The sequence below is a fragment of the Acomys russatus genome, chromosome 15, assembly GCF_903995435.1.
Source record: "Acomys russatus chromosome 15, mAcoRus1.1, whole genome shotgun sequence".
Lineage (NCBI taxonomy): Eukaryota > Metazoa > Chordata > Mammalia > Rodentia > Muridae > Acomys > Acomys russatus.
Window position 1 is genome coordinate 55,182,044 of NC_067151.1, and position 25,237 is coordinate 55,207,280.

At 37.7% G+C, this 25,237-nt stretch overlaps 1 protein-coding gene across 1 annotated transcript; it reads left to right on the plus strand.

The window, feature by feature from the left end:
- On the plus strand, nucleotides 1–24,874 carry Asic5 (acid sensing ion channel subunit family member 5). The gene is made up of 10 exons (XM_051156845.1): nucleotides 1–40; nucleotides 2,494–2,800; nucleotides 7,298–7,535; nucleotides 10,733–10,858; nucleotides 12,531–12,680; nucleotides 13,617–13,764; nucleotides 15,711–15,767; nucleotides 17,987–18,155; nucleotides 23,293–23,384; nucleotides 24,714–24,874. The coding sequence occupies exons 1-10, from the start codon at nucleotides 1–3 to the stop codon at nucleotides 24,872–24,874; spliced, it is 1,488 nt and encodes a 495-aa protein (XP_051012802.1).
- Nucleotides 24,875–25,237: the final 363 nt, after the last annotated feature.

Genomic DNA, 25,237 nt, shown 5'->3' on the forward strand with positions numbered 1-25,237 from the left:
ATGGAACATTCTGAGAAATCAGAAGTGTATGCTGAGAAAGGTAGGAACAACTGCATCGTCTGTCCCTAAGGAGCAGAAATAAGCAGAGATGGGTTTGATCCCTTGGGAACCTGGATTCCAAGTATTACTTTCACAGGAACAAAGATGAGTGTAAAATGAGTAATATAGCTTTAGTAGCAAAAAAATTAGCTTATGAGGACTCAAAAAATATGAAAATATTACTGTATGTTACAATCTAATTCTGTTGTTTATCTGTTTGTTTCTCTATAATATATGCTTGTCTCATGTTCCTAAACTGCCTCTGTGATCATCAGCCTTCAGGTAGGGGCCCCAAACTTTCCAAAGATGGGTGAGATGCAGTATTCCTCTGTGAGGGAATTCAAAGTCTCTGTTGTGTGGGTTGGTGGCCCCCACTGCAGGCTCTGAGCTTCTTGACAGGCATGACTCACCCCGTAGATTCACTTTTCATCTGAAAGACTTATTTAAAAATTACTACATTTCTAACAAATAGCAAAAAAAAAAAAAAAAAAAAAACTTCAGTAAAGTTAACACAACTGTCAATGAGTACACCTTGATTAAGTAAGTTGATACCTGAAATGTATTATTTGGGTAGTCTTTGCAGCCAGCTGGACTTCACCTGACCAGGTGCCTGAAAAGTCTCACTAAGAGCCCATAGCCCTGCAGTGGGAAAGGGGAAAGCTGCCTCGTGATGGAACTGCTTTTTTAGTCAGGATAAAGTCCTCATAAATGCTTCTAAGCAATGCTGAAGTAATAATAATTGATAAAAAATTTGATAATTCGTTTTTGGTAATTAATAATACGTTTTCCCCCTGTCTGATTTTATGTGAAACTTAGCCAGAGTTTTTTTTTTTTTTTTAAATATCTGTTGGTTAACCTGATATTGAAAGAAACATTGTATAATGCTGTTATTGATGACAGTGCCATTCCAGCCAATGGTATTGATGTAAACACGACTACAAAATTTGTGATAGCACTAACACTGTAACATTATTTATGAGTGTCCATGCACTGTGCATGAAATGAGAAACTTTAGAAAATGTTGATAGATACCATGAAAAAAAATCTTAGCTTACTGATTAGAGATTAGTAAGGTATTAAAATTTAACTTAATGATAAGAAAAAGATTGCAGCCTTTTGGAAGAAAATTAATGCTGCATAGTTGACAAAAAATGTTATTTGTTGAATTGAAGCAAAGTTTTAAATTTTGAAGTAACTTTCTTGTGAGAATTTGTAGGCTTTTAAGATCTTACTTCATTCTTTGTTTTTGAGATGTCTGTTGTTATTTTTATTAGTGTTATTGGTGTATGGGTGTGCTCACATGCATGCATGTACGTATCTAAAATATGTGGTGGGCACCTGGGTGCTACTGCGCATGTGTGGAGCCCAGAGGACAAATCCGTATAGTTCTCTCCTTCCGCCTTCAGATGAACTTGTCCAACAACTCATTTCTTAAGTGAGAACTGTAGATCATTTCTTGAAACTCTGAATATTTAATAATATTGAGTATTTTTCATGGTCTATGTTATGTGCTGAACTATCTCTGAGAATTATGCTATTTAATATAAAAATACACAAGACAGATGTTATTGTTGTCAGTTAATAGAAGAGGCAGAAAGAGAAGGTGAAACTTGGCAGAGGTTGCCTAGGTTACAAGACAGGAGACCAGGACCAGAAGGTGGAGCCTCTACTTGCAGATGAACCTCATCTTCTCACCTTGGCAGAGAAGCTCTGCATCATCTGCCACCAAGTGAAAAGGATATTAATCAAAGGGAAATTCTGGGTGGTTATTTTATACATTACCAAATATATTTTAGCAAAACTCTTACTAGTCTCTACCAAACGATATCAATAATCGTTATTTAATTGATGACTGGGAATCTCGAAAGCATTATTTTCTAAGCCAGTAGGCAGCATATCAAACCACTGAACTGACTCCCCTTCTGATGAACCAACAGAGGAGTAAAGAAATTGGGTACAAAGCACTCAGTGTACAGAAGTCACAACACCAAAAGTTACAGCACTGAGAGAAAGGAACTGAAGAAGTGGATATTGCAGCTCCACTTGGGACTCTTAAGAGAATTAGCCTGATCCAGCCCAAGGAACTCTGCTTCTGCAGGGAGAAAGAGTAATTGAAAGCTAGGACTATTTTTTTTTTTAAAGTTATGAGCTGTCACGAAACACTGATTCAAAGTTGGCCTTAACAACACACCAACATGCTCCCGCCACCAATGCCTCTTCCTTAACCAGAGCTGTTTCTAGGTGGCATTGGCAGATTATCAGTAGATTCACCTAGTTTGCATTTTACTCATTTCTGAATAATTCATCCAATGCGAAATAATTCTGGGGCCTTTAATGAACGTCCAATAAGGAAGGCAACCTGTTTTGTCATTTTTGGGTTGTAGTTTTTATGAATGGTTTTAAAGTTTTCTAACTCACTGACTTGTTTTTGTCTAATAATTTTGTGAGCACTAGGACTCTTAGGAAAGATAAGGCATTACCTCTCAAAGAAACCACTGCCATCTCCAACTGACCGGAAGAAGTTTGATCGTGACTTTGCTGGTTCCACTTCCTTTCATGGGATACATAATATTGCCCAGAACAAGAGCAAAGTTAGAAAGGCGGTCTGGCTGTCTGTAGTGCTGGGCTCCGTCTCCCTCTTGGTGTGGCAGATCTACAGTCGCTTGGTCAACTACTTCACCTGGCCAACCACAACATCTATAGAGGTTCAGTATGTGGAAAAAATCGAGTTCCCAGCTGTGACGTTCTGTAACTTGAACAGGTATGAATCATTGCTTTAATCGTGATATTTTTAAAAATTAATTTTAGTATAAATCTATTTGGATTATTAACATAAGGTATTCTGATGTAGTGTTTAAAATATTGGCCTTTTAAAACTTAAAGTACAAAGACAAGGAAATAAAGAAACTTGCTAAATTTTCCATCCATTCATTTTCCTTTCCTCTATTTCCTTGTGCAGTAGTATGCTAGGCAAAGTAAAACAACCTGGTTTCTTGAACTTTATAATTTAGTACACTAATGAAGAGCCTCCCTATGTAACTGAATAATTATTAGACACAATATAACTATACACAGGCTCTCTATGTGGAGTGTATGTGGAGTGTAGGACATGAGGAAGAACTGACAAGGGAGCTAACACACAACACATGAAGATAAGAGGTTTGGTTGTTTATGTGGTGAGATATCTACCTTAGTAGAGGCAGGGCTGGCTAGAGACCCAAAGGTATGTGTCCTGGCCAATTGCCTAGGGCCCTGAACTCTGAAGAGCATTACACTCAGCTGAGCTCTCTGCTTCCACTCAAGCTCTGGACTGCAGCCCGTCACTGCAGCAGAGCAGCAGTGAGAAGGATGGCTTCCTCACATGAGGAATTTTCTGGATGGAGGTGTTCTTTAAGACTCATGGTTATTAATGATGAATGGACCATGGGCAGATCCTTTCATCTCCTTAGCATGTGCATTCATGTGTCTGTGTGTGCATGCATGCGTGTGTGTGTGTGTGTGTGTGTGTGTGTGTGTGTGTGTGTGTGTGGAGAGAGAGAGAGAATGGCACATATATATAATTATTCATCCATTTTATGTATCTGCTGTAACGTCAATTGAAGTAATACAATTTGCTTTGTTTCAGAGATAATTCTAGAACTAGTATTGGATCCACTGTACATGTTATAGGAGGTTTGTGTGATCTCTAGTCCTTCAAAGCTTCAATTTATGCATCAAGGTGTCAGAAAACAAAGATAAGTCAACCCTCCCACAAGAGAAAAGATCTTCACACTGTTCAAATGGCATGCAATCTGACAGCGGCGGGGCTGCGTGTCCTGGGAGATACAGGCTGCCAGCATGTCATCTCCAGGTCCATATGGCAGAGGCTCAGTTTTAGATGAGGGTGAAACGAGCTGGGGACACACTGCAGCTCCTTGATTGCCTTGTGTCAGGTGGAAGGGAGGTGGCAAAGGCTCTGCTTCCAACTCTGTCTCGTGTACAACCATGTATCTGTAGGAAATTGACAGCAGATACAGGAAAGTGCTGCTCACCGATTCATAACAACTAAGAAAGGATCAAGAAAATGTAATGATTCCCTAGGGCCTGTGTGTGTGTGTGTGTGTGTGTGTGTGTGTGTGTGTGCAGGTTAGAGTGCAAGTCACAGGCTTGTCCTATTCTGGCCTAATTGACACAGTTCTTTTTGCTAATAGCCAAGTTACAAAACAAAATAATGAATGTGTAAAAATGCTGAAGATGAAAATAAAATATAAAACTTTAAGAAAAAGTCATAATAATATTCTTATTATGATTTTTGTTTTGGAAAAGGACATGCGTTCTTATCAGTTTCAGTGTTTAATAGTAACATTGCATTTCCATTTAAACAGTAATGCAAAGTTGTCATTGACTCAATGTCACATTCAATATATTCTTCAATCTGCTTCACTTATAATTTATTAAAAATATCCATTTCAGTTTTTAAAAGTTTTTTTTTAACATAAAGCAATGAACAGAAAAGAAGAACTATCTCATAAAGGTACATTTGGCGCACAGTCATAAAAATTAAGTTGTGCAACCAATTCTGGAAAATTAGCTATTATCCATGGAGTTATTATTTGGAACCAATTTAATAAATTATAAATAGCTCTGTATCAAATTCCTGCTAAGTATCAGTGCTATAGAATTCACCACATATTTCCATTACATTGTGCCAAAGCTATCCATTTTTTCCTTCTACTAAAACCAGAGATAGTGGCTTATGGATGAGAGCACATGTGTTTAACCATTGTTTCAAAATACGCAGCTCAAGTTCTTCTGTTTCTTCTTTACAATCATTGTGCTCATTAATTTTCCCAATCTGTGTAAATGTGTGTGTGTGCGTACATGTGTGTGTTCATGCAGACTCCAGTATTTTTAATGAGAGGACCAGTAAGATGCTACAATCTGCTCAAATGGGGAATCCAAAAGTCATTCTTCTCCAGATATCTTCACTTTAAATTATCTTTAAAGTACATGTTTCTTGTTCATACTTGACCTGCTTACATATTGCAGCAGAAGTCAATGAAGGGCTGAATCAGGCATTAATGTAGGCATCTACTGAAACTTTTTTCTTTGGATCATATGGTTTTGGGAAGGGAATTTAGAGCCATTGGTGTGTACAAGAATATTTTTAGGAATTGTTTCCCACATATTAGTTGGTTTACAGAAATCAGTGTATTTTGCTACATTTTACTATTTACTCTTCATATGTTAGGGTCAATAGATACCATTTAGATATGATTTTGCAAGGACACATTGCAAACATTTTAGAAACAAAAAGCAAGCTTTGTCTTCCAGTTTCAAGTTCTAAATCTAGTCCATGCATGGAAGACAGGAACTTTAACTTTGACCTGTACCCCAGCCATCCACCTTTTTTTTTTTTTAGAGTAATTTTAAAAGTGTGTATCGAGATTGAGAATTAACTCAGTACATGACATTTTAGTTTTATGTTGAGTATCACATTTGATAAAAAAAAAATCTTTATTTCTTTGTTTCTAATATTACTAGACTTTATTTACATCATTTAATATGACAAAATTACCAGGAAGGCCTCCACCTTCATTAGTACAACAAATTTAATTTAAGAGAATATTTTAAGCCAAAGTCTTCTTTAAAAATCTTATTAACTATATTCATGATACCCACAGGAGGGCTAATTCTTTAATTTTTGAGGACTAATTCATTTCATTTCAAAATAACTGCAGAGCCATTTGGAAAAGAATCCTGTAAGGGGCATTGCTTCATAGCCTCTATAGGGAGACGTAAGAGGATGTGAGATGCTAATCATGGAAACAGTTGTAAACCCTTGTCATGCCAGGAAACATCACGTTATATTGATTTAGGGGTTTTGTTGTTGTTTTGCATTCATTGGGAAAAGATTGAATATGGCTAGTACTAGAAATAAAATATTTTAAACAAAAAGCATTTTATAAAGAAATCTAAGTGGACTCAGTGAGTTACACCACACACACACACACACACACACACACACACACACACACGTAAACAATAATAATTTTGAAAATGATTGTAAGTTTAGGAGGTAGGCATAGAAGAATTGGAAGATGAGAGGGAGGAGTGGGAGTGATACATATAGAGAGCTCATGTACTAACTTCTCAAAGGGCTTAAATTTAGATAAATAAAATGCAATGTAAATAAATATTAAAAGAATTATATATTAAATCATAATACAACACAATTATTATCACCACCAGGATAATATCTTTAGATATTAGAAATTTGGAAAAATATACCAAAAGTTTTAGTCATGATTGGCGTAACATTCTGATAGTCATTTTATAAGTAGCTCTACAGAAACTACTATTAAGTAAATAAATATCCCCCCCTTCGAAAAGGAAAAATGAAAATAAAATCTAGGTCAGGACCACCATGAGCTAACAACTCCCTCTGTGCAAGAATGGCTATTTCTAGAAAGATGAACCCTTCAATATTTGTGAGATTGGGGAAGGGGTAATTCGCATACTGTTGGAAGATAGACTCAACAAACTAAATATAGAACTTCTCATTATCCTGAAGGCCTACTATTGGCTACTTATTAAAAAAAAAAAAAAGGAATTTGTCAATATGCAAAACAGGCATGTCCATGGCAACAATAGTTATAGAAACAATGCAAAAGGCCATCAGTTGATGAATGGAAAACAAATGTGTGGTGCATGTGCACAATATGTGTCCTTATACCCAGCACTGAAATTGGTAGCCTTTTGTTTGTACTATGGATAGAGTTGGAGAGCACTATGCTCAACCAACTAACCTAGGTATGTTCAACTTACATAAACTCTACACAGTGTGTTCATGTCTTACCCCTCCGATAAGTATCTCGCTTCTGCCTTTATAGATCAGTTAGAGAAAATTTAATATATTTACTGAAAAAGGAAATGACAAAGTGTAGAACATAAGAAGGTTCTAGAATGACATGCAAAGCATATATTGCATGACATAGAACCCTATAGAGACTTGGCTACACATTCCATTTTGTGCTGTCAGTAAAGGAGAAGAGAGGAAAGCTATTCCCGCCAAGGATCATAGAATGGAAATATGAAGTCATTAATTATATTTTGAAGTAATGTAAGGAATAGTGCTTGCAAATACAGATCTGGACATGATGCACAGTAGCAATTGCTTAACAAATGTAGCCCTTCACTGATGTAGTTTTGCCTTGTTTCTGTCTGCTAAAAAATTAAGTTTTGTCATTCTAACCAATGCCTTCATTCCTACTAATAGATTCCAAGCAGATGCTGTTTCCAAATTTGGCATCATATTCTTCTTATGGGACATAGTCTCCAAAGTCCTCCGCCTTCAGGAAATCAGTGCCAACCACACTGGATCTCGTGAGACCTTAGATTTTGTTGCAAGTCACCAAAACTTCAGCATTACAGAGTTTGTCAAGAGCAATGGTTTTTATCTCACTCATGACACTTTGGTGCACTGTGAATTTTTTGGAAAACCATGTGGTCCAAAGGTAATTCTTGAACATCTCTCTAAATATAATCAAAACTGTAGGCTATAGTTTTGTTCTATTTCTTAATAGATCAAATAAAATTGATCCATGAAGAAATCTACCTAAGTTCGTTAGCTCTGCTAAGTTTTGCCTTGGAGTAGAGGGAGATGTGGGATCCATGTGAAACGAGCTTCTTCTTTCAAGAAGTTATGTAAGGGGCTGGAGAGATGGCTGAGGCATGAGGGCACTACCTGATGCACAGATATGGTGATGTGGGTTCAGATCCAGAACTCTTACCAAAAAAAAATCTGGTGCTGCTGTGTGCTTGCCTGCAACTTCAGCACTCTGGGAAGCAGAGACTTGCCTGGACAGGATACTAGTCTTTACCCACAGAGACAGCGCAGGACACTCAGAGTTGTCCGGTGGCATCACACACACGCGCACACACACACACACACACACACACACACACGTGCACACACATATATGCACACATATACCACATACACACACATATACACACAGGCACACACAGACACACACACAGGTCAGGGCAGGTTACAAAAAAAAAAAAATGATAGATGACAAAAGTTTTGAAGACCTCTCTTGAACCATAGTTTCCCTAAAATAAAACAGCTTAACACAGCACAACACAATACTTTCATTTTTTTCCTTATCCTTCAACAACATATTTGAAGAAAACATCTCTCCACCTAAAGCAGCTGTCGCACAGTACCTGAGCTAGTAGCACTTTCCAGAATACACAGAACATGAGCCTTCCAGATGTCTCATGCACAAGATGGGCAATGAGGTTTTTTTTTTAATCCACATGTAACCTCTACAGTTATTTTAATTGCATACACAGATAGTCTAAGATAAGGTACAGCATGCCTGGATTCTGGTCCCTATTTCCTATATCTCTAATTCACTATTCTATGAGACGGAGTCAAAGAGATATCAACTTCATAGTCTCACGATACAATAGCAAAAGGGCAAGAAAAATTCCTAGGAGAGCCTAGATAGGAATGAAATGAAGCAGGAAGAGGCCTGAACACTCGCGATGCGGGGGGTGGGGGTGGGGGGTGGGGCCGCTCTTTTCCTTTGCTTTGTATTTACTAATACAATTGCATTCCATACTGGGGAAATGTTCACTAGTGATAACACACATTACAGGAACCCAATCCTAGTAATCTGTGAAGTAAAATATATGGATTTATATGGTTTAGTTAACTGGCTAATCTAAACCAGTGCTGGCTTTACAAAATGGCGTACCAATGAGACCCTTACTTTGATTCTGCCTTTCTGTCTCCTAACTTTGCCTGTCTGCTTTTCAGTGTGACTCATTAGCACTCAAGAATCCAGGTGATGATCCAGTGAAAGTCTCACCATCTGTTCTTAAGCCAGTTGCCTACGAATGAGGTTGGGTTATGCAGATCACCCCAACTTATATAACATGCACATCTGTGTGGGGGAGGGAGCGGGCTATCACAAAAAGTCAATGGGAAGCATGATGTGCCTGCCCCTCGGAGACCATGGGACCCAGAGTGATTTCTCAAAGGAAGGGTGTGGAAGCCATTTGCCAAAGGCTAAAAACATGGTCACATGAATCACTAAAAGTAATCATTAAAAAAAGTAAATCTAGGTATTTTTAAATTGTTAAAAGTCATATTCTTAATTATATATAAAAATGTGTCACTTAAAGTGACATGCAAATTGATCTAATAATGTTTATTATATAAGTGGCAATTGTTGATCAAGGACATGTATATCTTGCCAAACTTTCAAATCTTTCTGATACAGGCATCCTCATATAAACATTTGCAGGAGTAAAATAATGATGGAGTAATTGCAATTTGAGGGCATTGCAAAATGCCCCACTGCTTGGTGGAGCATCTTGAAGTAGAATTATTCCCAGTTTCCTGAGAAAGCACCAGACAGATTTCCAAAGTGGTTGTACAAATGTGCACTCCCACCAGCAATGGAGGATTGTTCTCCTTTCTCCACCTCCTCTCCAGCATGTGCTGTCACCTGAATTTTTGTTCTTAGCCATTTGGATAGGTTTAAGATGGACTCTCCGAGTTGTTTTGAGTAGCATTTCCCTGATAACTAGGGGTGTTGAGCATTTCTTTAAGTGTTTCTCAGCCCTTCGATATTCCTCTGATGAGAATTCTGTTTAGTTCTGTTTTTCAGTTTTTAATTGGGTTATACGGTTTGATGGTGTTTAATTTCTTGAGTTCTTTATATATTTTGGATATTAGCCCTTTGTGAGATGTAAGTTGGTGAGATGTTTTCCCAGGCTGTAGGCTGTTGTTTTGTTCTGTTGACAGTGTCCTTCACCTTACTGAAGTTTTTCAGTCTCATAAGGTCCAGTTTATTAATGGTTGATCTTAGGGCCTGAGCTTATTTTTAAAATTCATTGACAATGAGACAGGTTAACTCCTGGCAATACCTAGCCTACCTCAAAGAGGATGATGAGCATCAAAGAACATCCTTATAGAGATGGTGTCAACTGTGGCAACAAGCCATTGGGCCACATGTCCTCATTTCTACCACAGACAGAATTATGCCTCAAAAAGGGCAAGCTTGGATGCAGTCAGAGTCAACGGCCAAACTCTGCCAAGACAGGGTAAGCACATCCTCAATAGTTCCTGCCTCACAAATATGTCTGTCAGATATATTGGGCCAGAAGGCTGAGGATGATGCTCCAAAATTATAGAGAGTTTTGGGTGACTGCTTAGGCAACAAACTGTCTCTGTCATCTTCTCATTTGGGAAACTGCAAACCTGCACCCCCTGTATACTCAGGTAATTATTTCTATTCCTTCTCAAGTCTCTGATGGGCTGAAGACCAGATAGTTTAGTTTTACAATTAGGTTTAGTTGTTTAGGGGTAAAGACGTTTTTAGGTCTAGATAGATGTTTTAGGTTGGTAATGATGACATATGATAGATATTGATTTACATTCAGAACTTTAGACACACCAAGATAGGAAAGATGTTTTCTTCAAGGCTGCCAAATCAAATAGCCAAAACACTAAGAATAACATTTATGTAATTCCTGATTGTTTCATGGTTCTTCTTGTTGTAGGTAGTCTATTGTACAAATGTAGAATAATATATAAGTATATGTACAAAATAAAAAATATTTAATAAAAAGACAATAAAAAAAAAAAGAAAAATTCCCTACTGACTCTTCTATTTGGTTCGTTTTCATATCGGAGGATTTCAAACACGTCTTTACTGAGTACGGGAATTGCTTTACTTTTAACCATGGTGAGAATATCGAAAGCAAGAATAAAGTGAGTGTGTCTGGAAGAGGCTTAAAGCTGCTCTTCAATGTCCATCAGGTATCCAGTTGGCTTCATTCTAGTCTGGGTAGAAATGCAAAATGAGTATGTACAGGTTTCCATTTTTACTAAGAATGTTTTTCTCTGTCAAATAACGTCTACCAGTTGAGTTTACTTCACCCATTGCAAATTTATTTGAACGCCCAGTGGATTGTGAGTCAGAAAGTAGACTCTTCAGGCCCAAGCTCCACACGTTTTGCTGTTCTACCAACTTCTATTGGCACGACTCAAGCATCGTTCGTGCGGTAGAGTAAAAAAATGGAGTGTTCTATTACATCGTGTCTGTAGCTAAGGACACTATCATTAAATACGTAACTGTAATAGGATTTTCAATCGAGCATGGAAATATGCTTACAGAACTCTCTATATGATTTGTTAGTCATAGAATTCTTCTCTGAAAAACCCTTCTATGTAAGAATAGTACAAAAGTATACCTTACTGACACCCCACTATTCATTGGTTTGCTTTTCCTTGATGACTGATGTGTGTAACTAGCCTAGGAAGTTGATTTTGGACATGGGACTCAGGTGTCCCAATATCTAAGAATTACCTCTTATTTCAAAGGTACTAGATGAATAGCTCCCATTCCTGCTCTCTGCTACCTAGAGCTTATAGATCAGGATTTCTGCTATACTGGTATATATTCAAAGACAAACAATGAGTGGCAGAGAATGATGATCACCTCATCTTGAATCACTGAAAAATATTGTATCCTCCATAACTTGAATGAGGCCATGACTGCTTTTAAAGAACTTCTGTTAATATTATATTTATAACTTCCTCCTGTGTCCCACTCAGAATAATTGTATTTATGCCCAAATGCAACCCTACACTCAACAAATATTTGACCAATATTTAAACTGTTTAAACAATAGTTCTGGCATTAGTTTAAACATTAATTATAAATTTTATTAATGGAAAATAAAAAATATTTCTATATTGTAATTAAAACTTGTAAGTGTATTGTTTCATGAGCAAATGATACATAGCTATTTCTATAAATCAAGCTAGTCAATGCTTCTAGAAGGTTTAATAAGTCTAGGATAAATGGGCCTCTGAATTACCAAAATCTAAAGCATACTCCAGGACAATTACACAAAAGTACACTGATATACTGTAGAATCTTTATATGAGCACATCCAACCTTCCTCTTATAGCCTGAAGCTACAATATCACTAGCAATTTATGTGTTAGTATGTTTACCTGATATAGATTTGGATATTAAAAGGTGCTATTAAAGAAATGGTGTGTTTTCAGTTATTGAAGATGACATTTGATTTTTAAATAAGGCCTGGGCTTTAATTGCAGAGAGTCTAATGATTATCTGATACACTTGCAACATAAAAGAAAAGCCAAGTAGAAACTTTTGAAAGGCACATAAGAAATGAGAAGGACAGAGGAAGTGAGGTCATCAGCTGTAACCAATGGGGATGCACTCAGAAGCAACTGACAGAGGTGTACTTGCACACTCACTTAGAAGCAACCACCTGTGCCCTGTGCGATTCAGCCTGAAAAGGGGTGTTTTAGATATCAGATTTCCACACCTCTCACACACAATAGATTGAAGCCTAATATGGCATAACTAAAGTTAGGAAGTCTAATACACCACGAATTGATGAAACCAAACCTTCAACTCCTGTAGAACTTTTATCCTTGTGTGTGTTCACTTCAGGAGGAATTTACGGATAATCCCATGCCGGGTTTCGCCGATGCTGGCATCATCTTTGTTATTCACTCACCCAAGAAGGAGCCGCAGTTTGATGGCTTAGGTTTGTCCTCTCCTGTGGGAATGCACGCACGGGTGACCATCCGCCAGCTGAAGGTAAAAACATGGGAGACGTGGAGAGGGGAGGATTACCTGGTAACGAATGCATTAAATACACGAATAACCTTGTTCATGAAAGACACTCGTCTGCTATGCGTTAAGCCATGGCTGAAAAGGCCAACACTTCATTTCAGATTCTTTATCTTTCTCCTGAGGACCCTAGGTGGGAGATTCCTATGTACAGCCTAAGTGATCATGGGAAAACCTATTAAATCCGAGGTAACTTCAGATTTTACTTTTAAAGGGACCAAAAAGTAAACTTCAGAATCGAATGATTCTTTTGTGAAAAAATAAAAACAAACAAGCAAGCAAACAAACAAACAAACAAAAAAAAGCCAACCAACAAACCAAACAGACAAAACCAACTAAAATGAAGGAGCGTCAGCCATGGAGACAAGCCCGTGTGGCAGGCTTCCACATGACAACCTTTTACTCAGGAACTTCCTTCACTAAATTTCTCCACTTGCACCCACTCCCTGAACTCTTGGTCCATGGACAGCTTTCTCTTTCCAGAGTCAGAAAGTTTAAGTGTGGTACATAAAGAAAGCCCTTACCTGTTACACATTAAATAACAGCTTCTCAATAAAGGATTGGTTTTTGTCATATTGGTTGATGGTTTGTGAGTAACGTGAGAAATATGATAACATAACATTTGCAGAAATAGCTTTTTTTTTTTCGTATGTGAATGAAGTTTTAGAATGGTTGGCCTATGTGATGTTTTCGTTAACACTTAAATTAAAGGTGTAAACACTGCTCTCACAGTGGCCTTCAGGGACTTTCAAGATAGAAGTGTGGACAAATGGATAAACTTTAGAGTATTGAAAAATAACTCTGAGATAAGTAAAACTGTTCAGCATCCTTTAATGGAAAATCAAACATTTAATGGATCAACAGAAGTCAGTCTCCTAACTCTGACATCTGTTCTGTCTCCAGACGGTCCATCAGGAGTACCCATGGGGAGAATGCAATCCTGACATCAGGTTGAAGAACTTTACCACCTACAGCACATATGGTTGTTTGAAGGAGTGCAAAGCGCAGCACATACAAAGGCTGTGTGGATGTTTGCCCTTTCTGCTTCCAGGTAGATTAAGACTGACAACTTCTCCCCACGCTGCTTAAGTTGGAGCATAGGAAATTGGTGTGTCCTTGAATTGTTTTCCATTCTCAGGAAAGTCTATGCTGGAAATTGGCCCACTTGACAAAGGTTATCTCAGTTGGTATATTTGAAAGCATAGAAGCATCATAGAGACTTCTGGGAAAGAAAATGATGCTGTCAGTCTAGGTCATGAATTCTTAGTTACCTTAAATTGAATGAATGTCAAAGGTTTTGTAATTTAAAAGTTTACATTAGGTCATGTGTACATATAATGATAATGATTTAACTGTTGGGAAATCATTTGCCTTGTTCCTGTGAAAGAAACTTCAAGATTTCTCTGCACACATTCTCAGGCATTACCAAGACCCAGGGTCTCTCAGGAAACCACTGAGGAAGGCAACGGAGCAGAGGGCTAAAACTTGGGTCTAATTTCACATTTTCTTGTCTGGCTAATGGCACATCTCTTTTGTACTTTCTGTAGAATGGAGAGTATTGTGTCCTCCAGAGCAGGGTCCTTATATGGATGAAATGAGTAACAGAAATAATGAGCAATTTAATTTATATTTATTCTGCTGCCTTTACTTAGGGAGTACACAAGGACATGTAGAAAACCAGAAATGGAGAGACTAAAACCAGGTTGATTTTTACCTGTCTGTCTGTCTGTTTGTCTGTCTGTCAATCTCAATCTCTCTCTCTCTCTCTCTCTGTCTCTACCTCTCTCTCTCTGTCTCTCTCTCTCTCTCTCTGCCTATCTGTTTCTATCTCTATATCTTTCCCAATAAAGGCTCACAGAAAGACTGTTATTTCAATAAACAGTAAAAACAAAATAAAAGCATGTATTAGCACAATATTTCTCCTTCCTCCCCACCCTCCCTTTCTCCTCCCCACCCTCCTTCTCTTCGTCTTTTAAGCATCTTGGATTTAGAACAGAAATAGCCCTGCCTTTTAGCCTCACAAGCATGCTTAAAACTGTCCTCAATTCTCAGAGCACAGTCTCCCTCAGATCTCGAGGATTAGTGAGTAAACATTGTGGCTAACCTCAGAGACCACATGTGTTATACCAATAAACAAATATCCTGTTAGATTCAGAGGCCATATTTTTTTTTTAAATCAGCCCAGGGAGTAATGCCATAAATTGATTTTTTTTCTTCTTTTTCTCAAGGTGTACAGCAGGTGCATAACAAATGTTGGCACTTCCACGCCCTCCTCCAACCCCTAAAGAAAGTAGATCAGTGTGTATAAACATATTTTGTATGTGTATATATATTTACATATTAATAGGAATAACAAATACAATACATTAATATACAGAGAGAGAGAGAGAAAAGGATACAAGATAGAGTACTTCAAAGCCTCTCCAACTACATGTTCTAGGGAAAACCCCTTTCTGAGATTTAATAACTTCATCTGGAAAATGATAATTCCTAAATCATAAGATGATGAAATGGATAAAATAAGGTAAAACTTGTGGCATCAATTGTAAAATTAAAATTTACAAGTATTTAAAAACATAAAGAGTTGATTTGAGGTGACAAGCAAAAAGAATAAAAAAACAGCTTTATTCTCACCAGTGTTTCCTTGGACTGGATGCTAACATGCTGGCACGTCTATGTCCCAAGGAGAAACGTCCATATGCAGAAGGAAGATATAGAAAAAAATGTTCTTATGACTTAGGGTGCTATGTTTATCTAAACTCTGGGGCCTCTGTGTATCTCAGCACTGCAGGTGTCCCAGTGCTGGCTCAGCATGTCTGAGGTTCTGAGTTCAATCAACCACAATTCTCAAAAACAAAGCCTCCAGTGAACTCAGAGTTGACTCCTTAGTCCAGTTACCTGTTCAGACAGGTGTACATCCCAAAGCTTTTTTGTTTCTTCTAATGGAAGAATTGTATTTCAAGAAACCTCTTTATACGCCACATTTCTGTTTTCAAGGAAATGGTGTAGAGTGCGATCTACTAAGGTACTACAACTGTGTGTCTCCCATTCTTGGTAAGTGGATTGATTGTTTCTTTACTTTCGAAGCATGTATTGAAATTATTTAGTTGTAGGACATGAAATAACACTGTGGATAAGCCAGAAATAACAAAGGCAAGCTATATAAAGAATTTTTAGAAGTTCCCTAGCACTGGCTACATGAAAATAGATAGTAAAAGGAAATTCCCTCTGACTATGGGATATCTCCAAGTTAAGGGCAAATAACAACAGAGTACCAGCAAGAACTCAGGGGCGTTATTTCCAAATCTTTACATTGTTTATAACCTCTGTTCTTTATATTATCAAAATAGCCTTGATTTTTACTGCACTATTAAAACATTTTATGACTAGATCAAATATTCTAAATTTAAAAAAATAATTATATAAAACTAGTAAACGCTTGTTAGGTTGAAAATCATGTATATTTCTAAGAAACATCCTTTCACTTAATTACATGTATGTGTCACATGTAACATCTTTGTGTAAATGAAATCATGCCTTATGTGTTAACAACTTAAACAGATTTATTTTGCCTAAATATTTTCATAGACCCCAATATTATATTCTACTATTATATTATTTGATCCATACACATGCCTTCCTATTTATGCTTTTACATCATTGATTACCCTCTTAAAATGTAAGATATTGCACATCTTTGTCTTATTTTTGTTTCTGTTGTTGGGACATAACAACCTATCAGAACAACCCAGGGGAGAAAGGACTCACATTAACACACAGTTCATCACTGTGGGGAAATCTAGGAAGCAGGAACCACTAGTCATATCACATATTACAGCCACAGTTAAGAGCAGGGAAGAGTGAACTGATGACTACATGCTTGATCTCACTCTACTCCTGTCCCTACGCAGTTCAAGATCCCTTAAATCAGTAATTCCCAACCTCCTTAACGCTGTAACCCCCCTAACACAGTTCCTCATGTTGCGGTGACCCCCACCCCCAACCATAACATTATTTTTGTTGCTACTTCCTAACCGTAATTTTTCTACTGTTATGAAATGTAATGTAAATATTTGTTTACTGATGGTCTTAGGTGACCCCTGCAAAAGGGTCATTCAACCTTCAGAGAAGTCTCAACCAAATAGTTCACAGTTGGGAGGTGTTCCCGTTTCAATTAACATAAACAATAAATAATGCTCCATAGACACGCCCACCGCCAACCTGATCTGGATAATACCTGATTAAGATGTTATACCTAGATGTTTCCAGATTTTGCTAACTTGACAAAATTAACCAGTATAATCTTGCGTGAAAGTCTTTTTTCCTAACCTACTGTAGAAATATCCTTAAGATAGCAGTAGAATTAATGTTTTCATTTAAATGGTTATAAAATATTTCAAGGTTGCTTGTGAGGTAGAATTTATATTTTTCTTTAGTTTCCAAACCACATATGCAAATGTCATATTGAAAAAAAAAATCAAAATTATGTTGCCAAACATGATTTCCTATTGCTGCTGAAAGCTGGATAGAAAGGCTTGGAAAACACATCATACTAGCAGTGCTTTACGGATAGCCTGCTGTGAGATAGCAGGATCACATAGCTGTGCACGTGAATGTGTAAGTGTTATGAACATGTGAGCATGAGCACAGGGATGAGTGTGTGTGTAGGGGATTAGTGTATATGGGTATGTGAGTGTGTCAGAGCACATGCATGGCATGCGAGTGTTTCCGTGCGAATAGCGTGTAAGTATATATAAGTGTGTTGGATCATGTGTACGTGGGTGTAGGAATGTGTAGTAGCGTGAAGGTGGAAAGGTGACAACTTGCTAGACTGAGAACCTCAGTGGCTGCCTGAGAGGTTAAGGAGACTGTGGAAACAGAAACCCTTACGCCAACAGAGTATTTCAAACCAATTTAGGATACGTCTAAAGATAAGTGTAGTTTAAGCCACTGACCTTCAGTGGGTTTCTCTTAGCGTGGAATGGCACACACCACTCTCCACGCTGTTCTGTTCAAATAATTGATCTCATATAGAAACAGTCCAGGAACTTCCTGGAATGTCTCATTCCTAATGAAAATCTGTCCCTAGTGATTCCGTAGATTCAGGGTTACAACCGTTTTTACTGTTGGTTGTACCAATGGTAAAATAAAACGTGGTTTACTAAGATTATAGGCACACTTAACTAGTTTTTAAATACAGAGAGGGGAATAATGAATTTTATCCTCCTGTTGCAGAATCTTCTCTGAGTGCACTGTTCCGGTTTCCTTTCCAGACCACATTGAGCTAAAGGCGCTTTGCACGATGGGAACACACAACTCCAGCTGCCCTGTGTCGTGCGAGGAAACAGAATACCCAGCTACCGTCTCTTACTCTACATTCCCAAGCCAAAGTGCAACAAAGTTTCTCGCCAAGAAATTGAATCAAAGCCAAGAATATATCAGGTAATCTAGTCAGCCTTATAAATTATTCATGATTAACATGAATTTTTCATAGTTAACACTCGAAGTCTCCGGAAATGACATGGAAGGCAGTGCAGACGTCCTTGCGCTAGCAATGAAAGCAATAGGAATCTTTTTCTTTTCTTTTTTTCCTTTTTATCTCTCTCTCTCTCTCTTTTTAAATTACGATAGGAATCTTAACCAGATATGATCATATATTTTAGCCCCTATTTTAGCTTTTAACAGAGTCATATGACGTAGACTGAAGTCATTTGCTCATGGTTATTCCTTCACTGGCTGTACCGGAGAAAATACGAATGCTAGTTAATATCAGCTACCACGTAAAATAGGACAAACATTTACCTTTACACTCTGTGCTTTGAGTCTCCTAATAACTATATAAAATAGGTGGAAACAAAAGTATTTTCATCCTATAAATGTGTATTAACATCCATTGAATTTTAAACAACTGTCAAAAAAGGAAGTCAATGAGACAGAAGGAACTTGGTCCCTGCCCACCAAGTCTCAACGACTTGGGATTCTAACTCCAATACTAACTGCCAAATTAATTTCCCCTTTGCTAAACCATGTTGCTCCTTGCAAGTTATAAATCAAAAGTTGTAGTGACATTTCAGTGTCTTTCCAAGGGAGAAAGCCAAACATATCTCCCTTTTAAAAATATACTTTGCTGTGTTTGAGTAGCAAACTTACAGGATCGACTTAGACTGTGAACACGAAAAGCCCACATGTGTCTGTAATACTACTCAATGAGAAAAGCATTGTGGATAGAGGGACCTGGAACTACTGTATAGTAACAAAGCTACAAATGTTGGATAGTTGCCCTCCACATGGACTTTAAAAGCTGTGTTCTCCAAAAGAACCTACAACAGGTCATATATAACCTACAAAGCAAAACTGCTGAGACCTGTCCACTGATGAGCACTGACTGGCATCCTCTCCAAGCCTCCCTGGCTTTATATTAATAACCCACACACAAAGGGGAATAAGCAAGCGCCAATACGTGATTCTAGCCTCTAGTTTCCTACTTGGAGTCATATGTTTATGTAGATTGTTATGTAGATCATATGCTTACGTAAATTAGTATGTAGATTGTTGACTCCACTGGGGGAAAACATCAAGTCTTCAGAATTATTGATAACAAGAAAAGAAGCCCCGCCCCCTTTGTTTGGATGGACCATTTCCCAGCATAGTGAATTGTTTTTTAAATATTTTATTAATTTATTCATATTATATCTCAGTTGTTATCCCATCCCTTGTATCCTCCCATTCTTCCCTCCCTCCCATTTCCCCCCTACTCCCCTCCCCTATGTCTGTGAATGAGGGGGACCTCCTCCCCCTGTATATGCTCATAGGGTGTCAAGTCCCTTCTTGGTAAATAAGCTCCCCCTTCACACAGGCAGGGTGCTAACATGGTAGCTTTGAATGTGTCTGTTCTGTGTTAGCACACAGACTGTTTTCCTCACAAAGGCCAGCCAGGTAGGTCCTGCTCGAGTCTGGCTAAGCACCAGAAAACAATGACAACGCTCCAAAACCACAGGTCTGTTTTGATGTACTGTGGAATAATTTTAGAGGAGGCTGGGGAGAGAGTTTTCAAACAGAATCTCTGATTCATCTACTTCACGACGGGCCACAGTACCAAGCCTGCACTGCCCTTCATTCTCCACTTCAGGGAGCCCCCTTTCCAGGGCCTTATAGTCGGTTATTTCCTGAAATTTTACTTTTCAACCAAGGCTTAGGGAGCTAGGTTTTGTTTTGTTTGTGTTTGTTCGTGTGTGTGTGTGTGTGTGTGTGTGTGTGTGTGTGTATTTCATTTGTGTTTATAGACTTGGGGACTGAAGCAATAGTAATACTAGTACTTACAACTATTAAAATAGACATATTAATTGATCTAAAGTTCACTGATATTTGCATGACCAAATACCCAAATGAAAGCATGTTTTGATTCACTTTACCCTAGGGTTTGTTTTAATAAAAATTTAAAAAATCCTTGTATATTCATAGATAATAAAATAATCTGTACAAACAAGAAATTTTTAAAAAAGCATTTTCAACATGACAGGCCTTCTGAGTTATGAATTCCAACACTCAATAGAATAAAAGACAGACAAAAACACAGTTATATGTTTTTTTAAACAGTTGCTTCCAATACAGACATCTGTGCTTGTTTTTTAATATAGAAAGCTGTTTTGAGCATAGTGTTATGCCAATATCTGTAAGTATGATTTAGAAGAACACTTTTCAATATCTCTCAAGTTCAGATTTATTTTATTTTTAAAGTATATAGGTAAGGTACTGGAGATGTACTGATGAATCAGAAATAAAATCCATAGAAATTCACAACATCTCCTATTTCATTTTCTAACCCTCTGAATATAATTAATAATTGTCTCTTAATGAACAGCTAGTGACCTTGTGTGGTTGTGACCAGTGGAAGCTATGACCAGGATGACAAAGCCAGTAGCAAAGCAAAGGTGTCCAGACAAAGGGATTGCCAGAATCCTAGATGCAGCTAGCTAGATGTTAGAGGGACTCCATCACAGTATCAGGAAACAAGTACCAGAGGGCATCTACGGAATGCTAGCAATAGGTTGCAGAACAAAGCAGCCTCTCAGCTAATCATGAAGCACACTGCACATCTTTTGTCCCAGAGCAGAAATCAACTGCAAACTGTGGTTGTCCAGGCTCTCCATGCGGCCATCACTAAGCACTGTGCTAAAGATGGAGGCAGGCCACAGTGTAGCCACGCTCATTTGTGGCAGCTTTTGATCAAATCGTATTGGTTATGCAAGTTGGTATTTTAAATTGTTCTACTGGACAATTTTTGAAATAAGAGTTGAACAAAATGGTTGGTTTTGTGCAAAACTAGATCATTCCTTCTATGCCATACTAATACTCAAGCCCTTGCAGGTTAGTAATATAGACAAGTGGTCACCTTTATTTTTATCTCTCCGCTATTATTAATACTGATTTTATTTTACAACCGTGCTTTTTCCTAAGACAAGCAAGTGTTCTTGGCCTTAATAGAACACTTTCATTATTATTTTGAGTCCCAATTGTAGAGACCCACATAGCTGGATGAGTCAGATGACAGAGAGAAACTGCATAAACATCAATATTTTTATGGAAGAGAAATTTATCATCTCCTGAAAACACAGATGGATAATCTCTGTAAATGATCATTAACATTTAGCTTGGAAAGTTAAACAATATTATCAGTGTGCATGCAAATTAAGAACATAACAGAGAACACAAAGATGAAAATGTTACTAAAAATTCAGAATTCCCATGACAACATTGTTGCTTTTTTTCATTTTATAACTGTTTTGTCACTTGTAAATTTTACAACTTCCACTTATGATCAGTCTCAATGTTGTACATGTTCCTGTCACCTAGCATTAGACTAATGGAAACTAACTACACATATTAATGGTGCATTCTAATTAAGTATATCAGAGTATTGATTACCCAGACTGTAAACAATAAGGAAAGTGGTTTACAGCCATGTTCCTTAGAGATGATAGAAAACGCCATGTTATTTCAGGAAATGTTGCTAATAGGGTCAATTCTTCATTAAAACTCTTATTGCCATGTGAAAATCATGTGGTAACTGAATTCAACTTCAGTTTGTAGCCCAGACGGGTTAATATTTAGCCACTTGGTTGTTGGCTTCACCTTTAAGTTGTTGCATTTTTAACAAATACATAAAGAACATGCATTGGGTGTTTCGATTCAGTGTCTGTGATTGGCATGGGAACGCCTCCATTGGTAAAGCTTAAAACCCATGCCTTTTTGCACGTAGTTCCACCACGGTGAAAATGAATGACAACTGTGCAAGTTGTATAAAGTGATGTTATATGCTGTAATCGAAAATGTATATGAAAAATCATCTAGAGAAACCAGGGTGAAAAAATACTTCTCTTTAGGTTTGTGGACTTTGAGTGGAAACGACCTTGACCAGACGTGAAAAACAAGCAAGCAAACAAGCAAGCAAGCAAGCAAGCAAACAAACAAACAAACAAAAGCCAACTTCTACAGACACAGTGTCACAAGTCTAGGCAGATGTTTCACTAAGGGTGTCCTAGGAGTGTCAGGGGCATGAGACTGACTGAGTTCCCACTTTAGTATGTTGAAGAATTATTGGCTATTGTATGAAAAACAGTGTATTTACTGAGAGGGGGGTACCTCAAACTGAAAGCATAATATCCAGCCAGACATGTGTCACAAAACTCCTAGTGAGACTAGGATGTCTTGGGTGACAGTGGGGAGAGGAGGGTGTGAACCAATGAGACTCTGCATAGATACTGATGGTTCCACGAACAGGGTTTCTTGTTAGCCTGGTTAGGGGTGCCAAATGGAAAATAGCAAGAGTTTGACTTGGAATCTGTTCGGATGTGTTAAGTTATTAAACAACTAAGTGGAATTAAAAAAAAACATCAATCAAATAGATGATTGGAATACATGGTTGAGGTCTAGGTATAGAGAAGAGAGAGTTGGAGCCCCCACCTATATAGCAATGGTTTTAAGATGGTATTGACCCATTCTGGACACATGTGAAGATCTATAGAAGACACTGAAAATATAGTCTTTGCTCAAGTATATCAACAACAATCAGGAGATTGCACTTATCAGCAGGGTTACTTCTACTCTGATTCATATTTAATTTCTCACTAAAGCCTGTGAGCTCAGCTCCATTATTTTGACCTTGGACAAAGACACAATACTACTTTCCTCAGGATAATCTAGGCAACTTGGAAAAGTCAAGAATAGACTTAAAATTATAATACAAAGGTTTGAAAATATATTGGGCCATGATTAGATGATTACACTTACCGTTTTTTTTTTTTTTTTTTTAATTTCTCAAGGCATAGAAACTTTATGAGGCGTGTGGGTGGGCGGCAGGGGAGGGGTGTTTGTGGTTTTGTTGTTGCTGTTGTTTCTTTTCTTGCGAACATCCCCATGGCCAGAGTGCCTTCCAGTTAGTGCTAACCAGATCAACACATGAGCTAACACAGGCTGGATCCAATGCAATGTTAAATAGTTCCTGACTCTAAAACAGGGATGAAAAGTAACGCTGCCAGCTGCCAGCTGCCAGCTGTGTTCATTCTGTTTTTATCCCCAGGGAGAATCTTGTGAACATTGAAATAAACTATAGTGACTTAAACTACAAAATAACACAGCAACAAAAGGCAGTGAGTGTCCCCGAGTTACTTGGTAAGTACATGGATTCCTTCCTCAACTCTCATTTGCCCTCAGATTACTTTCCTAGTCAGGGCTTAGTTTGTCAGACCAGAAGAAGAATCAATGCCCTTGTCTCCTGTCGTTGATTATACTCCCTAAGAAACACCTGTCTCCGTGACTCCACCACACAGGATTTTACCAAAGCAGCCACTGACTGATGATGTGTGTCTCAGAGGATCACTCACAGCAGCTTTTCCTTGAAGCCACCCATCACCACGTGACTATTGTACAGATTTTCAGGAGGTTCAAACCTCAGACTTTCACAGAGGGCTTCATGCCAGGGAAGGGTAAAAAGCTCGCAAGCAAATATTATTCACTTTCTTTACAGCCACTGCCTGCTTTTTCTATTGAAAGATGGAGTCTTTAACAAACTCCTGATTTCCTAGGCACAGTCACACACTAGAGGAAGGTTCGCAGGGGTCAGAGGAGAACAATACATGAAGGCATTAGCCTAGTCAGATTGAGTAGCTGAGAGTGGGACGGTGAGGACGTTTCCAAATTCTTCAAAGCTCCGACCAAAAACCACACTTCCTTAGCTCAATTAACAAACATCAATTCCCTAAAGATGAGCCCAGGCAGACGATTAATAAAGTAATATTCCTTTAAAACCAGTACTAGGACAGGGACATTTGCGGGAGACAGAGGGCAGGGACACAAATCAGTGGTTTCTGGGGTCTTGTGGACAGGAAGGAATTGGGAGGTTACTTTTCAAAGCAGTTCTTCTGGGAAATGTGCAGAGGTTTTGGAGGCGGTCATAATGAAGACCACAAAAACGAGAATTGACCTTGTGCCTTGGAAGCACACACTTACAAACTGTTCTGATGTCAGTGTTGTGTCTGTCGATGTAGGTTGAAAACCTCTTTTAAAATGCAGTGTTTTACATACATATTTTGGTTATATGGACCATTATAAATGTTTGATACACAATACAATTAGGACTAGCCGGGCAATTAGCATGGAAATTATCTTCTCCGAAAACAGCATAATCTGGCACAGCCATTTGGTACCAAGTTCCAGCTCTGCTTTGCATTTCATGAGTGCATATTGCAGTTTGGTTAAAATTTTACCTAGAATTCTAACCTTCCAAAGTCTAAATTAAACTTTAGAGATTATTTTTTGTGAATATTATTTTCAGTATTGCTAGTTTGTATTATTCTATTTATGCTAAATTTTAAAATACTATAATTAATGTATCTTCATATATCAGTCATGATCAACTTACTGGATTCAAATGATGTATACTATAATAATGTTTACTTTTGTTTTATAAAAATGTAATTTCTTTATGGATTTTTATTACAGCGGATGTTGGTGGTCAGCTGGGCCTATTTTGTGGAGCTAGTTTGATTACAATTATAGAAATTATTGAGTATGTATTCACCAATTTCTACTGGATATTCATTTTCTTTTTGCTGAAAATACTTGAAATGTTCCAGCGGACTTCTCCACCTCAAGTAGTATAGAGGAATGTTAATATTCTGTTAGAATAAAAGTGTTGGTTTTGCTTTTTATAAGGCATATAATTACAATGGCTCATTTGCTATTATGGGACTTTACATCATAGTTTGGAAAGCCTAATAAAATCCATTGAAGATTCGTATCTCTGTATACACCCTCTCTGTCTGTATTGTTTAGTATATTGTGTATTTTCCAATTATCTTGTAACCTCCACACTTAAATAGTTATAATTGCGTAATGACTGGAAAAAAAGGCATTCTCTAAAGCTAAGTATTTTAATCACACCTAATGAACTGTATATGGTTGTGGTTATCATTTTAAATGTCAACCTGCCACAACCTAGAGCCACATGGAAATAGAGCAGCAGT